The following is a 17,866-nucleotide window of genomic DNA, read 5'->3' on the forward strand; positions in this document are numbered from 1 at the left end:
GACAGGTAGTGCTCAAACGTGTGAAGGTCTCCGACGTGTTTCCGTATCTTTCAGCCCTGCGTCATGCGCGCTCCATCCAAAATTCGCGAACGAACGAGGGACGCTTTCTTCAGTGAAGCCAACATTCAATGGCTGACGAGGTCAGAATTGGAAAGAATGGTGAAGCACTCTATCATAAACAAAATAGTGGAAATGACACTTACATTCTAGAAGAAAGCTAAAGTGAACATGTGATATTACTTTGTCATGGTTTTCCTGGAAGAAGTACGCTTTTTTTTTGATAAGCTGTTCTTTCAACAGTCTATTAGCTGTTTCCTGTCTGTGTGTTGTTAGTGATCTCAAGGTCCATCACGCCTGTCTTTTTGTTTGGTTTACAAACGAGATATCAACAAAAGGACACTTGAAAACCCGATGCACAAAACGGATGGAATAGAATCAGACATCGACACGAGCGAGCTCTCCGTTTAAGAATGAGGACCAACCTACGAGAAGCACTCCTAGTGTCCACTCTGTGTCGGCGACCCAGCCGTACGCAGATCATATTCCGGTGTAGAAACATTGCGCGTGATTTGGTAACAAAATGGTTTCAAGTTACACTCACTGCACTTGTCGCAACGTGCGGGTTCTACTGGCAAACACGGTTTCCTGATGAAGACCGATCATGGGAGATGACTACTTCTCCGTCAAATCGGTCTTTGTGCTTTGTATTTCAAACGATGAATTCCACACACATTTTCCCCTTAAATTCACTCACTATAATCACATATCTATACAAACACTTATACTAACAAGAAAACAGTCACTCCTACCACGTGGCACACGCACACACGCACACACATGCATAAAAACGCACACACGCACACACACACACACACACACACACACACACACACAAGTATTCAAGCAATACGTTCAATACTTTCCATCACATATTATACACCCACGCTTACACTCAGACAAACACAAACTCAATCAATTTTCAACACCAACTTAGTAAACACGACGCACGCACATTCACAGGAAAACGCTGGTCACCATCTTACATCCAATCACGCGCATTCACCCAAACGCAATATTCCCGGCCCAAATAGTTTACAGTTGTTACACAGCTGATTCTATGATGACATGACGACAGTACACGTGATCCTGTGACGAGTGACGAGTCTGCGTACAAGGTACCTCCTTCACTATCTGTCCACGTGATTTAGCTGACGAACGCGACAAGAATGACACTGTCTCACACCTTAAAGTGCATCTGATTAGTGTTCATACTATTCGACTTGTTGGTGAAAAGAGTGACACGAAGTGACATGGGTGCTACCATATTCGCTAACGGCCGAGATCCATTCTGCACGACGCTCCGACACAGTGTGCTGGTTCATCCAGAACTCGGAGGGCGCACACAAAACATGACGCCCTCTCTCGCATGTATCGTCGACGTCATAGTCTGGCCTTCCAAATACAGGCGAATTCGCATTTATATAAATTACTGGCTTGAGTCAAACCCCGCGGTGGTCCAATTCTTCCTGGAAGAGAGTGCGCCACCAGCGAGCAGAGCCGAAATGAATAACTTTCGATGGTCAAGCGATATTAATGTCACATCGTTCCACATACAAAAGAAGAAAACAAGGAGGATAACATGTCTCTTCAGAAAAACAAAGTCATCTAGACAATCATACACAAAGTCATGACGGCATGTTACAAAAAGAGTTTTGCACAATTATGACGTTTTTTAGGAGTTATGTTCCATTCACAAAAATAAACAGAAGGGCAAACACGAGGGTAATCCCTAATGAATAAAGCGTGTTATCCGAGGTACATGTCGCCACTACCTAACGAAAGAGTCGCTTCCATGACGACAGCCAGGATTTCTAGTCAAGGCTCCTTTCGACTCGCGGTCTCCATGAGGTTGCGGAACATTTTGGAATTTAAAAAGCGCGGGAAGGAGTCTCGTAGCATGAGAATGTAGATCTGTTGTTGGGCCTCGTCAAACGCGTGTATGGTCGGGTCCACCATGTTATTATTCACGATCTCTCTAGTGCTCGAGTCCAGACTGACCTGGGAAATGAAGAAAAAAATAAGAAAGGCGATAGCAATTTCATTTCACTTCGATCAGGAATCTGAGAGATTACACGGATCAGGCAAATGTTTAATTATGGTGTGAGCAACAGTAGGAAGATGAACATTCTTTCTCTGTGGCCCAGTTTATCTTCACAAAAACCTGATAAAGTCGCCGAGCAACGATATCCCGACTTTGGCATACTAGCAGAATTGACTGCATTCCAGCCACCCACTATAGAAATGGCAAGGGAGCATTCCACCAGGAAAGGGTTCTAAGAAATTCGACTGTAGATTTTACACGCAGTTAAACTGACGGGATCTCGGTCATTAAACACGACAGGTAAGTGCATAGCGTCTTTGATATAACAAGATTTATGAAACCATGAAGTTCTGAATTCTTCAACATTCCTATGATATGAGGGTGCAACCAATTACAAATTGATGCATGGTGATGATGTCAAAGCCAGTGATGTGCCAGTGAAAATGTATCTTGCTTTTTTGTTTTCAAGAGCATGATTTAATCTGCACAAAATAATCATATAATTCAATAAATGTTATTCTCACTGGCAACATACTTCGATGCTGTCTATGACGTCACCCGTATACTTTGGGAGTGGCATCTCATCAGGGTCCTGGTAGACATATTTACCTCTTTCGGTGATAGTATGGATATATAGTCCTCGTAGATGAGGCGTGCTTTTTCTTCCACTGCCGCCGTGTTGGTCTCCTTGTGAAGCTCTTCACAGGCGAGCCAAAATAGCAAGTTTTCCTCGCTGTACTCGGAGCGCAAGAACTCTCGGAATTTTCGTCTGCCTTCTGTACTCAACGAGGACCACACACAAACACAAAGGAAAACGCAGAAATGAATCAATTTCAAACACTTTGTATCTGATGTACATGGGATAAAGGTTCTATGTATTATAATTATAACCTATCATCATTTATTCATACATCTGCTACAGGACTGCTCGAAATGTGTAAACCCCTTTTAATAGATGTCGATACAGATATACATACACATTTACATACAAACATCCATGGATTTAGATCTTTTTAAAACACATTAAACTGCATGAAATATCTAATGTGCCATCTAATGCGCCATCCCTACATTCATTATCATTTGAGACTTACACATAATCATTATCACTGAAAAATATACGTCTAAACAGTTTAGCTGATGTCCTTTCACGACGTGTATTTATGTCACAAACTGCCTTGCACTGAAACAGACAGCTGCCCAAATGTTGAATATCAAACAGAATGATACCAGATAATGACGTCTGAAGATGACGCACCTGCTTTATTTGTTTCCTGTGAACCTTACATCTACTCATTGTGACTTCACTTTGATAAAATGCCGGACTGCAAGTCATTGTTTAAAGAATTCCAGCAAAGGTTATGAATGGTTCTCCGTCATAGAATCCCCATTATTTCCCCCTTTAGGCCACATTCACATCCTCTCCCAACCCACAATATGTATACTCAATCCTTCTGTACTTACTTCCACTGCTCATCAACGTGTCAAAAGACTGATGCCAAAGTCGAATTTCTTCCAGAGTTGGCCTTTTTTGGGGGTAAATGAGAAAACCATCAAAACAATATTATTTAGCTCTGTTTGTGATTACTAAGGATTATGTTTGCCATTTTTTTTTCTCAAATATTGTCCCTAATCATTGTTTTTTTTTCCACGACTGGAGCTGTACACAGGTCACACTAGCAAGCATTATCTGATACATTTTCTTTTAATTTTCCTTGTTTAATTCAATTTCAGTTTCAGTTTCTGTAATATTTTCTTTCACGAGTATAATGTAAACAAAAATGTTTCGGTAAACTTATATTTACTACGAAAAATCAAGTTTTAGAAACAAATTCAATATATGAGTTAGATACAAAATACAGTGCATTGCTGCACTTTCTCTTCCATGAACATGTTTCACGTCCTGCATAATGATGCTTGATTAGATGACAGTCCTTTCCTCGAGACAAACTGACTATAAAAATAATGTTTTCGAGGACCTAAATACCAATATACAAGAGGGGGAAAATGTAGGAAGGATTCATGAATGACCTTCCTTGATTTTTTCTAAAAAAAGAAAAAAAATACATAAGAAATACATAATGATAATAATAGCAATAATAATAATAATAATTAATAAATTTACAAAGAAAAATGAACAATACAACCATGCATTTCTATTGTAGTTGTCAATACAACACTATATTCAATATTTCTATATGTTTAATCATTCATTTAAGAAAAAAAAATCATCTGTCTTTATTAACTTTAATATTCATTTTAAAAATTTCAACAAAGATGTGAAGCGCTTCAGATGGTAAAAGGGAGAGCATTCTATAATTATGTCAGGTCCCTAGTGTCTTAAGGATTGTGTGAACCGACAAGCAGACAAGATTCTTTGGTTATTTGACTGAATGTTTTTATCAGCAAACATAATGAAATTTAGAATCGATGAGTCTATAATACCATTTGCAACAATTTTTATAATAGTAGGGGACCAAGTATTAGGCTTTCGGGACTCCACACTGGGTATTACACAGATTAATCATGACCTTGTGTACTCTGTGTTAATGCGCTTAGAAACGTCAGTTAGAATATTAAGCGCTATATATATAAGACTAGTGTTATTTATCATCATCATTATAATAATCATCATCATAATTATTATTATTACTACTACTACTACTATTATTATCGTTGTCTGTCAGAGGACTAAGTTTAAAACCACGAATAAGCTGGGCCTCATTTACCGTCAACATTCAATCTATAGAGAAGAATTTTATGATCAATGGTATCAAAGGCCTTACTTAAATCCATAGATATGGGCCCAAGCATTCTCTTTTTGTGAAAGTTATTTTGTAACTACTAGTTTATCTTTTAACGTTATCTATTACGACGGGAATGCCAGTAGAAAAATTTTTCGTAAAGCCAAATTGGGCTTAAGGGTGTTCTCAACTGTCAAAAAGGGAAGCTTATGTTAAAAAAAAAAAAAAAAAAACTTCACCCTTTTTTTTTTAAATCAGAGATTGATAATGAGAAAGGGAATAATTTGTTACCTGCGGGTTTTTTTTTTTTTGTATTTAGATGTGGGTATCACTTTTGCAATATTTAGCAAGTTTGGGCATATATATCATACAATAAATACAACATTGAACATAAAAATGCAATTGCATAAACTACCTGTTTCAGTAATTTCATACTAAATCCACCATATATGCAGTTGGCATCTCGGACTGAAATTATTTAACAATATACATAATTTACCTCTGTGTTGTGGCATTGAGAAATATTGTTTGTTTGTTTTGTCAACTATTTATATGATAATGAATTTTATTGTGCGGTTGGAGGTCTACTTTATTCATAATTTTTCCACAGTGAACTCGTATCGCTTTTACAGTCCTTGTAAATCATGCAGTATTTTCAATTTACGGTAATTTGTAAGCTAATTTTGACATTGTTTATACTTTATGTTTTGATATTTTCACACTGTTTATAAGTTCAATATTTTCAATTCAAAACATTCAGTTAACATACAACGACTTAGATAATTCATTACTAGTTTTAATTGAATTTAATATTCCTTGTGTTATTTGAGGGTCTTTTTCGATGTTTTTAGACGGCTTAGTTCTTAGCAAATGTATTTTGTTATCATTTTGTTTTAATCTTAATAGTTATAAACTCGTCATGTGCTCTGTGTACATCTTTTTCTACATAAACATCCAACAGCTGTTAATTTTAAATCATCATTAAAGGCTGTTACATTGCCAATACATCCTTTCCTAAACATCACTTCTTTTGGTTTGGTATCATTGATACTTTGAATGTTAGCATACATCATAATACAAAATATTACTTAAGTTTATTGCTAATTCCTTCATAAAGAACTTTATAAAATGTTTCTTTTTTATTTCTCCTCCCACTCCTCCCATCTTCCTACATGTACGTATCCTCGTTCATATTCTATTTCTAGAAGCTTGGCCTTACACCATGAAAATGCGTAATGACTGTAATGAAGCCCTGACTATAGGGGGCTTACATGAGAAAAAGTTTATAAGCGTTTTACTGAACTGAAATGTGTTCTGTAATTATTTTTCCCTTTCCCGTTGAATGTATCGTTACCACTAAAAGCTCTCTTTCTTGTTGCTACTGAATAATGGGTCATTTCTTCGAAAACAAACGACAACTAACATATTGGGGCTCTGTAAACGAAAATAGGACCTTTGAAAAGAGTCCTCGTCGAGGATATAGGTCTGGTTCATTTTTTTAATAGCAATTGTTCTACTTACATCTCGTTGGAATCCCCGTTGACAATTTCAAGTGGAGTGGATTTCTTTTCGTTTTGCCTACTGGAGTTATTTCTCATTGTCAGGCTGTGGAATACATGGAAAACAAGAAAGTTCGATGGTAGATTTCAAGACAAACATAAAATGAAGATATATAACACAATGAAGATCCTGCACATTATAGCACAATAAACATCTTGTCGCAGTTATGATAGAGTACATGCATTACTGTTAGAATAGCCACAAAAATGAATGCTGTGGATGACAAATGTATATGATTATGACACGTCTTAATATAATATCCAACCAATCCATCTTCCCATGTTGGACAGCAGTGACAAATGGAAGGAGGGTGAGGTCAGGAGCGATGCATGTTTTCTTGACACTCCGTATTTCGAATCGTAAGATCAGGAAGATAAAATGAAAATATCAACCTTGCCGTAGTCATTTTAGTCCGTCGGGGATCGAAATATAATTAGTATGTACTTATGAAAGCGATTGTATAAAGAAAGCATGACAAAGAGAAGTATTCATCAATTTTATTTGGTCCGCAGATTACTCCTAAATGGGGGGTCTTCATGAACATTCAAATTCAACAGGTTCACGTTCAAGTTCAAGATTATTTTGTATCCATTTCAACACAATCGATATTACGTACGTGTAATGTGAATAATAGATAGATGGGCCTATAGATCATAGATAGTTGGGGGGGGGGGAGGGGAGAGAGGAGAGAGACGGGAAGAGAGAGAAAGAGAAGTGATGATAACCACACTACACAAGGTCACATAACGAGGAATCATTTTTCCACACCGAATGTGCCATTGTAATTTCCGTCGCGTGTTTTAGCTAAACCAAATATAACAGAGTGTGCTCAGTGTGTAGGACGAAGGCAACTTCGGATGCCTAGATTTCCCATCGTGAATGAATGACTGGACGTTGTTTGAAGAAGCATAATCTGTTCCTATGAGATACAGCTCGAGGCGAATGGGTGGGAGTCGCGGTCTGTCGGGGCGTAGGCGGTACCGGTTTCCCACGTTCATTTGCTCTCATGCGTGTAACTTGTGCTTGTCATGTGCTGTTTTTCCACCTCACTGCAAGCTGCTTTAGGCATTGATACCAGAGGGCATTTATATCGCAACAATCTGAAACAGAAGGAGGTATGTCAGCATCAGGCAAACGATGGGAATTACTTTCTGTCCACATTATTCCAGAACGCTTCGATAGCTTGCATATAGACAATTGGGACTGGGAATCCCGATTCAATGTGCGCTCATGGATTGCGACTACCATCCTTGTTTAGGGGGCTTTGTGTGTGGAAGAGAGTCCAGTGTGTGAGATAGAGAGAGAGAGAGTGTGTGTGTGTGTGTGTCTGTCTGTCTGTCTGTCTGTCCGTGTGTCTGTGTGTCTGTCTCGCTTATGGCAAGTTTTCAAGTTCATGAACATGATCAAGGCGCTGCTAAACCTTTCAGTACGTGAAAGGGCTTAAGATCCTCACAAGTTTCAATTCTTAATGGGAAATATTGTTGTTTGTCGACGATATATATGTACCAGATTGACGAGCGGCGTTCCCGTCAGCAGGACTGGGAATGGGCGGGGTAGGCTGTCGAGACCTCACCCCTGAGACCCGGACCTGCCTTGAACTTACCACGAACAGCTGCAGCAGCAGCACCAGCAGAAACAGCAGGCCTTGGAGCCCTTGCCCCGGTCACTCTGCGGCTGCGATCCCGGCGAAGGCTGAGGGCTTCTCTCTCGCCCTCTCCGCTGCTCTCTCATCTCCACTACCAGCAACTTATACCTGCGAGCTGTCAATAAAGAACACATGATAAAATGCAGAGTGTCAGCTATTAGAAGTTAGCAGTGATGACAATAAGAGCACCAGCAACACTATTATTACCGTTACTTCGGTTGGTCTATAACACTGCTATATACAGTCACTGCCTTTCGCGAAGAGAAAATTTGCACACAAAAAAATATATTATATGAATGATATAATATAACCACGTATACATCATTCCACCACAAAAAAAAACAACATTGTAAATAAAATTGTTTTTTTCTCGAGACACGTCATGAATTGTCACACAGAGAGTGCGTATTTTGTGTTCTTTAGTGCCTGTATTATACTATTGTGCTTATCTTGAATGAAAAGTATGACGGATTTTACAGTAGGCCTACATATCACTGTACTAGCCTCTGAACTTAAATCCGATCTTTACATTGAAATTCACGATAGGTTTAACCGTGAAACGATTTACCTGTATTCCAAGGATTACCATTGAGTTGAAAAGTAGAATTCACATTTGACGATTTATTGATGTCATTACTTAAAATGTACGCTAAAACTGTCTCAGTGGACATAATGAAAATGTGTAAAACTTATTTATTAATGCTTCTGTTTTTGTTTTGTTTTTACTCCTTTCGGTGTTTTAATGTTCGAATTCATTCGAGAATATCACATAAATGACACAAAGTTTTCTTAACGTCACGCTTTCGTCAAACGATTCTTGGCAATGTTCAAGATAGTGGCGCGTTAACCATGGAAATCGGGGTTCGTTGGCTACCCGTAACTTTCAACCGATGAATTGAGTCATAACATTTCAAATTTGCATGTTTTATGTGAATTTTACCTGGATTGGATTTTGAGGCAGTGAATGGTTGGTACTGGCTGGGATCGCATTGAAGCTATACATAACTACATTTTGCTCTTTGTAACAATTTTGTTTAAACAGCCTAGCATACTGTTAGCACACATAAAATAAAGGTATCATGGCCTTTTGTTACTTACTGATAATTCTAAACATCTTAATGCATATTAACCATCATGACCATACTGCTTTCTAGCCGAAACTGTTAGCCGATTTTGCAGATTTCTGCTAAGATATTCAATTTGAACGTCGTGCTACTTCACGAACTTAGCAACCTTTTCATTTATGTATCGACAGATCAGCAAAAGAAAAAAAAAATCAAGAAGATACACAGCAAACTCACAAACACATTTTAAAAGAATAACAAACATCCTCTCATCTTCGTAGATTCCATCCAGCCATATGATTGTGATACTGTTGCAAGGACAAAAAGACTTTCCAATAGTTTCTGCTTCCAATTTTTTTTCTATCAGAAATATCATTTCCAACGTGTGAACGATGATGATGACATTTTGATGATAATGATGAGGATCACATTTTGATGATAATGATGACGGTGACATTTTGATGATAATAATGATGATCACGTTTTGATGATAATGATGATGATCACATTTTGTTTCACCTTTCTTGTGTGGTGACTTGAGGAGCCCTTATATACAACAATGAATTCCAACCACTTCGGCACTTTTTTTTTCTCCCAGACGGCCACCCTGGAGGCTGTCCTGAAAACGCCAACCCAGTGATGTGAGACATGGAAGGTACAAAGACCTCTGGGCAGCCTACGCAGATGCATTACGGAGTGTAAGAGATGGTCGCGGCTTTTGTATACTATCCACTGAAGAACGTCCCGCTTTCAAGTTAACATTCGCCAACTAGCTTTGAAGTTTGTGTGCTGTAGCACAACAAATTTTGCAAATGAGTTTTTGTTTTTGTGTTGTTGTCGGGTTTTTTTTAAAGAGGAACATCTTAATTTGTAGAACTAGTAGCAACATCGTCAATGCTGTCAAGATTAACGCCCAAGCTGTCATAATGATAAGTTCAGTTCGGTTCAGTTGTTAATCATAAGAAAACGTACATCATCACAATTATTTACACAGGGGAGATGAATTGAACATACAGCAGGACAAAACATAGGAGTTGTTATAGAAACCTTTCACACATTTCATGTTTTAAGGATCACAGCAATAGTTGCGCCTGTGATATACATGTCGCGGGATGACGCATAAAAGGCTAACATAGAGATAAAATGAGAAAGAGACTTTGAGAATACGGAGGGTCACCATGGTCAAAGACAATGAAAAGAGGGCGAAGAAGCATTATTTTAAGAAAATATGAAATATGCAATTCCATTCTGACTTCACACGCTTACAATGAGAAGCAGATGAGAGTCAACATACGAATTGCGACCAAAAAGAAAATTATAATTCTCCACTTTCTGTACATTATACTGGCTATACAGAATTTATGAAGTCTGCGATAAGCCTCTTGGTATTCCAAGAAAATAATCATAGTAAAATCGTTCGCAGCAAACCCCGAAGCTATGTATGGATAGGTGCACTCCGCCCTAGGCTGTATCCTACTCACAAAACATCATGCCAGCAGCCGTAATTTGATGTTTCGTAGGCAGGTATGCATAGAGCTGCCTCACAGAGGCATCTATGGGGCAATTTAATAATCATTAAACGTTGGCGCGCCAGATCTCGTGATGTTACGTTCATTACGGGTACCGTAAATTAATTGGAATAGATTCCGTCGGACAGCTCGAACCCAAACTGGTCATGGACCCTCTCACAATGATTCCCCGCTCGATACACTGGATTTGCGAATGAAAAGAATATTCATTAGAGCTCATTCATCATGGGGGAGAAAATGGCATGAGGTGAACGGGAGGCCAGCTGCGCTGATTCAAACACGGACACGTTGATGTTTGTTCGATTGATCGTTCGTCTGTCTGTTTGTTTTCCGAGGTAAATTACGGTCCTGGGGATGTACAGCTTGGAAAAACCCGCCATTACGAAACGACACATAATATACATATTGTCAGCGCTATAAACACTATTTTCTCACTAATAATACAATCGAAAAAGACCCTTCTTTTTTTTATGTCAACATCAATATCGCACTTTTATTAAGGAGCTATGAAGAAGAAGAAAAAGTAGATGAATTTATGAATATAGTTTTTGGTGTATTCATAAATTGATAGTATTACGTAATCATAAAGGTGTTGATTATAGAGAACGTATGGTTTGAGACATATATTATGTTTCTATCAGAGTTACGGAAAAGAATTGCGGTGAACAAATTACGTTCTGGCAGACCTTTGTTTAATCTTCCAAATGATTTATTGGATTATGTTTTATGTTTTCGTATATTCTTCTTCTTCTTCTTCTTCTTCTTCTTCTTCTTCGTCTTCTTAAGATTGTTATTATCAATATCATTATTATTATTCTTATTCTTATTATTATTATTATTATTATTATCATTATTATCATTATTATTATTGTTATTATTATCATTATTATCATTATTATTATTGTTATTATCATCATTATCATAATCATTATCATTGTTATTATTATCACTATAATCATCATTATTATCAATATCATTATTATTATTATTATCATTATTGTTATCATTATTATTATAGAGAAAAGGGTGTGACATGCCCTCTGCTTGCAAGTGATAAAAACCGATACAGGAAAGGGCAACGTCCTTATTGTTTCCGTTGAAAGGTTTTACTTTAAGGTCCCCACATTCAACGCCTTATGATCTCTATCTCTGGATCTGAGGTTTAGTATAACATTTACATTCATTACGAAGTCTCCCGTATCAACCTGTTCTTAACAATGACATGATATTACTTGAATCTAGAATCTAGCTTGCATCTTGGTGGCTGCTTTGCATATCGGCCAGCCTAAAAGTGAATTTTCAGGGAATGCATAATGTGTAAGTATGAAATTGCTTAACCAACCTGTCATAATTATATTCACGCCGTTTGCAAAGAGGGGGTTTCAGGACACTCCGTGTCTTGTTATACGTTTTAAGTCGAAATTGAGTTCAACGACCATGTGATATACATAACGACTACTGACTTCAAAATTTTGCATTATGGTCCCTTCTTTACTAATGGTATCCGTTCGAGTGTTAAACACTGTTCTCCTATAAGATTGCGTTACATTTTTACCCAAGCGCTCCTAGCTGTAGCTACGTATGTACTCTCGAGTCAAGAGGGTGATGGTTGTAAAATGACCCAATAAAGGATGAACACGTCAGTCAGCAGGATTCGAACCCATGACCCCCTTATTCAAGAGTCCGGAGCATGATCCTCTGTACTATGACAGTGCTAGTTTCCAAAATGCCAACGTGTGAAGCAGATATTCTGGTGGTTATTCTAGTTGCCCTTTCTTAGACTGTAAAGGGCAGCAGTCATCTTGGGCCTGGCATTGCAACCACACTCTAAATGCCATTATTACCTCTCGGCATACAAAACACAGCACACTTCTTTTTCATCACTGTTCAACCTAGAGTAATACGGCAAGCATCACAACCCAGCAACGTCTACCTACTGCAGTTGACTATGCCTTACTAAGTGAGCTTCTTGCTTTAATCCAGCGAGTGTCGTCAGATGTTTTGATTGGTATTGCAGTAAAAAATATTTTAAATCTATTTCAAATTTGTTTTTGTACGGTAGAGGCTAATTTGTACTCGGAAAAGTTGATTTTAAGAATATACACCCGTGTTAAGATTCCTGGATTAAATCTGAGCCTTGTCGCAGCAAAAGATCCAGGTAGCATTTCGTAAGGCGGTTTCAACGATGCGGATCGGACTGGTGTTTTAAGTGAAGAAATATGTCCGACTCTGAGGATGGATGGTCGCACAGTGCACCCAGTATATTACGTGTGTACTCTGTTGCTTTATCTTTTAACAGAGTAATGTGACTTTATCAGTCCTTAAGCAAGATGCTTAATTCACAAAGCTGGACAACCTCAAATGGATGACATACAATATGATAAGTCAAAGTGGGGCAAGATGGCGGCGGGTTCATCCTCAGCATGGCGGCCGCGTCTCACGTTACAGCAACCGATGTGTACTTAGTGTTAGGTTCACATAGAACGGGCTATGGTGTGCACCTTACCAAGAAGCGCTGTAGATTTGCACAGTGCGCTCGCCGCGGCACTGTGTGTAGCTGTGTGTGATGCTCCTAATGTGGGGTGAATGAGACTAGTTGTGTGTGGGGGAATGCACGGCGCTATTGTGTTTATTGCCCGATCATGGTAGGACATGAAGCCAACTCGCGGCGCCACTTTCGTATGTATAGCCTTACGTGGCAGGTTGTAGCAGGAAAAATCTCATTTTCTGTCAACCAAGTGTGTAGAAATTTAGAAGTCATGCGCCCTGCCGTTTCACAATCAATATGATCCTTCGGTGATGGAATCCTACTATATTGTCAAAGAACAATGCAAAGATAAATAATAACACAGATATTATACCTGTACTGTTATTAATCTTAGCAATCATCACCCAGTTCTATTACGGCGAACAAACTATTAACGTTCGTCATGACCCAATTAATTCGCTTTTGTATTCAGGTCTTTGATTCATATAGCTGTATAAAATTATCCTAAGATGGTATTAACATCAAGTCCTTAACTTGCGAAGCAGAAGAATGCAAAGTTCTTCACTTTCTATCCTTCTATAGAGAACGAGTGTTACTAGTATTCTTTCATGCGTAGTAAAGTAATTACAAATCTAAACATTACGTTTATTTGTTTATTTGTTGCTGTGTTTAAGTATATGAGTAAAATGTCAAAAACACTTTTAGAGTTGTTTCTTCATTCTTTTCAGCTGCTTCTAGGGTTCATAATGTGGCAATATAAGTGACGATGAATTGTCACAAATTCATATTTTCGTCAAAGATTACTGATACCCTGCAATGATGAAGATTTCATTCTAGAAATCAACGCTATCATTCAATGAATTGAATAATGTCTATTACCACTCGAATTTTGTATGCTTCTGATTTTGTTTGGTTTGTATCTGGACAAAGAATGGTTTGTATTTCCAAATAATATAAGCTACAGTGCCTCTCCTCAACCTGTACTTTTCTTTAAAAAGGTTTGTTTGTTCGTTTGTTTATTTGAACGGAATAGTTAATGTTCATGGGAATTTTTAAAACAAGACGAAAGTATCGTAAAAATCAACAACTTACTTCACTATTAAAAGCAAAAGATCATTTTATGTATGAAACACACAATCCATCAGGCAACGTATACATAACCCTCTTTAACATTATCATTGTCACCATTTTATTTTAGGCAGTCATTCATTTTATTTTACAATCATTCATTCTATTTTACAGTCATTAAACCATGAATGCTGCATTATATTTAACACTGATAACTATAGTGATGATGATGGTACATAATTAATATACACACACGGAAGAGTGGGAAAACATGGGGGACCCTGTCAAATTTCGAGAGTCCATTGATGTTGCGCAATACATGAATATGACCTTATGACATATATACATATATATCTATACATATATATATATATATGATATATTCATAACTCCAGGTTTAGGGAGACATTGTGAAGAAAAGTAATGTCTCTCTGAAGCCGCATGATGTGTATATATATGAAGAGTTTGTTTGCAAAAACCGATAAGTCCAAAAATTTACCAAATGGAGATATTTGCGATAAAAGGTCAAGAAAAATAGAGAGAATAATAAGAAAATTTTTGCTTCTTTTAACCATAACTTCAAAAATGTACCTCTATATGTAGTGACCAACATATCATTTAAAAGGTGTTATTTAGTACTTTATGACAGACTCCGTACTGTAAAATCTTCAAAAATGGACTTATCGGTTTTTGCGAACAAACACTTCATATATTAATATATATATATACATATATATATATATATATATATATATATATATATATATAGAGAGAGAGAGAGAGAGAGAGAGAGAGAGAAAGAGAATGAGAGAGAGAGAGAGAGAGATATCTTATAGGCCTACCTATGCATTTTTTTTGAGCGTGCGCATAATAAAGCCTGTGATTCTGTCTGTGAATTTATGTGTAGGCCTTAATTCATTTATGCGCATACACATAATAATGTGCTTTTATAAGAATTGTTGTTAATGAGGCAAAAATAGTAGGCCTACATAACTGTATATCTCGTTACAACTAAAAATAGAAAACAAATGAAAGCATGAATCTTATTTTTGGCAATCACGCTGCCACCCCCACTACCCCTCCCGCCACTTCATAGATACTGTAAAATCAGGAAATCTTAAAACTTTTAAGAATGTGGGGATTCTCTACTGTGTCACGAGAAGGTAAGGATTCCCCCCCCCCCCCAAGAAAAAGGAGTACAAAGTCTTGCTTGATTTTAGTTCTGATTAGATCAAAACCTGACCATGCTCGTGCACCAAAATACACGGACATAAATATAGAATATATACGAATATACCTAAAGTGAGAGAAGAAAATGAAAAAAAAAAAAGATAGAGAGGGAGGTACCTACTTTCCAGGAATATCAATACGCTTCTACTTGCTCTCTTACAATTATGCTGCTCAGGGACTATTTGATGGCACTAATTGCATGGCAAAATCGGTCGCCAGCTCGCAATGCATGCGTCTACCCCATGCCTGATTTAGACTCATCCGGGGTCCTGGTTATTTCTGCCCGATAATGAACAATGGCCGGCCTTGTTCCCGTCCGCTTATATCCATGCCAGATGGGTGGAGTAGAGGAGTAATTGTGCTATCTCAGGCGAGGAGGTTTGGACGAGGAACCCACATGCTGCACACTCAACGGCTAACGACGAGTGCCTTCTCAGATATGCGCTCATGTTCTACAGTGTTTCACGCTCGACTTGCAATCTTGCATGCAGCAAGAAGTATTCTGCCTTCATTTTTCAGTGACTTTCTTGACTCGAACAAAGCAAACAATAGCAACAAATTCAGGAAAGAATAAGGCTACCTAAGGAAAAGTTACTTCAACGGCATTGACGTCATTCGCTGATATCTCCAAAACAAGAAGCTCATAATTCTTTTCATACAGCCTCATCCGGCAAACAGTGATGAAATCGGGCGTGAAAGAGTCAAGGTTTTAAATGCAGTTTACCGGTGAAGGAACCTTTCGCAATACCGCTAACAAATATCTGCAATAAATATCACTTCAATTGCTGCGCAGGGAAATGAAAAAAAAAATCGAAGTATGGAAAATTTCATTTTCAGCTATATTCCATAGTTTTCACAGCCTACAACAGCTACAATGCGAGATATAATCTATTCAGGTTTCTGCAGGAATGCCTTGCATCGATCGTCGCTGTGGACGTTCTTACCTTATTTTACCCGAGGAATATTTACTATTGTTGTATCATAGAGTGTTATTTTCCAGCAAATATTATGTAGGTAGCCCCCAAAATGTCTTCTGCGTTTAAATAGGCATGGAAGTTGATATCTTGGTACCAACTGGCTGATTTCCGTACGTATAGCAATCAATCAGGCATAATATTACAATGGCCAGATGTCAGACCGAGAGAGGTCACTATCACAAGGCCACGACAAGCGATTACTCAACTCAATTTCGATAAAAGTGTGCTTCCCAGGGTAAGGTGTGACTTGCAAAGGACGACATTGACATCTAATGAAGATAAGTCAAGTTGACAGATTTCTTGGGCATTTTCATCATTTCATTGTATTTTATTTCTGTGGGGGATACTTCGCAATGAAGACCATCCTATTGAAGACTATCATAGCGGATCTATGCACATTAAGATCATTTATCCATAGAGTTTACAAACTTGACAGGGGCCCTGAGCATCCTCTTTTGGGGGTAAGAGTGGGGGGGGGGGGTCAACAAGTCTCAGCATGAACAAAGACACTAAGAACAATATCCAGTAAGAACCTTTGTTACTCACTTTTAATAAACGCAGCCGATACTAACGGCCGAGGCGCACGTCATTTTAACTCTGGACACATCTGCACATAGTGCACCAAGAAGTAGGTATATGGTTTCAACATAATAAACACAATCGTCATAAGCACACACCGACACGCACATACATACACACATGGATATAATATGATATCTATATAATACGTTATAATTATTTGTGTACTTGTATACGATACGTATGTACAACATAACATTATATATCATGATTATCTATCATACACATATCTAATTATATACAATACGTTTATATCTTTCCCATATATCTCACGTGTGTGTGTGTGTGCGTGTGTGTGTGTGTGTGTGTGTGTGTGTGTGTGCTTGTGTGTGTGTTTAGAATGTATTTTCATCTTAACAGGACAATTAATCGGTATAGCTGTACATTCCAAGATTGTGGATATGAATAAATTTTGTGGTGAAGCAGACATCTTATGGATATCAATCTAGTCGCGGAGGTGTCGGAACACTTGTACGGTTTCATTGTAACTATATTCCAGCTGTGGAGTCCCGGCTTGGCGTTAGTGCGCCGTGTCGATACATTACCAGTCACTTCCCTTGCCTCCATTTGCAGGATGGGGACATTTTACTTCCTCTATCCTTGACAAATCAATCGTATTTCACCTCATTATCTCAGACAAGTTCATAGAGTTCTATTCAGCCATTTGATTCTGTCTACTATCAAATTTCATACAGCAACGTCTTATTACTGGAGCTCTGAAAATTGAAAGGTAAGGGTGCGACGCAGCAAATACACACTGTTGCGCATACTATTCAGTGCATGTGGTTATGTTTAGAACAATATGGTATTAGAAGAAGCATTCGAAGACAATGCAAAGCCACAGTAGATGTGCAGCTGTTAATGGGTGGAACCATCTAAAG

General features: G+C 38.0%; 1 protein-coding gene across 1 annotated transcript in view; it reads right to left on the reverse strand.

The window, feature by feature from the left end:
• Nucleotides 1-943: 943 nt before the first annotated feature.
• LOC139719165 (regulator of G-protein signaling rgs-2-like) overlaps nucleotides 944-17,866 on the reverse strand; it is a 40,285-nt gene continuing 23,362 nt past the window's right edge. Inside the window, exons 2-6 of the mRNA XM_071630632.1 lie at nucleotides 8,009-8,165; nucleotides 6,367-6,450; nucleotides 3,566-3,627; nucleotides 2,711-2,877; nucleotides 944-2,058 (exon numbers count right to left, since the gene is read on the reverse strand). Of these exons, the coding sequence (XP_071486733.1) occupies nucleotides 1,876-2,058; nucleotides 2,711-2,877; nucleotides 3,566-3,627; nucleotides 6,367-6,450; nucleotides 8,009-8,165 (653 nt within the window). The 3' untranslated portion in view covers nucleotides 944-1,875. The remainder of the gene's footprint in view (nucleotides 2,059-2,710; nucleotides 2,878-3,565; nucleotides 3,628-6,366; nucleotides 6,451-8,008; nucleotides 8,166-17,866) is intronic.

The sequence above is a fragment of the Diadema antillarum genome, unplaced genomic scaffold, assembly GCF_040938485.1.
Source record: "Diadema antillarum isolate AM-2024a unplaced genomic scaffold, OU_Dant_1.0 scf00000001, whole genome shotgun sequence".
Taxonomy (NCBI): Eukaryota; Metazoa; Echinodermata; class Echinoidea; order Diadematoida; family Diadematidae; genus Diadema; species Diadema antillarum.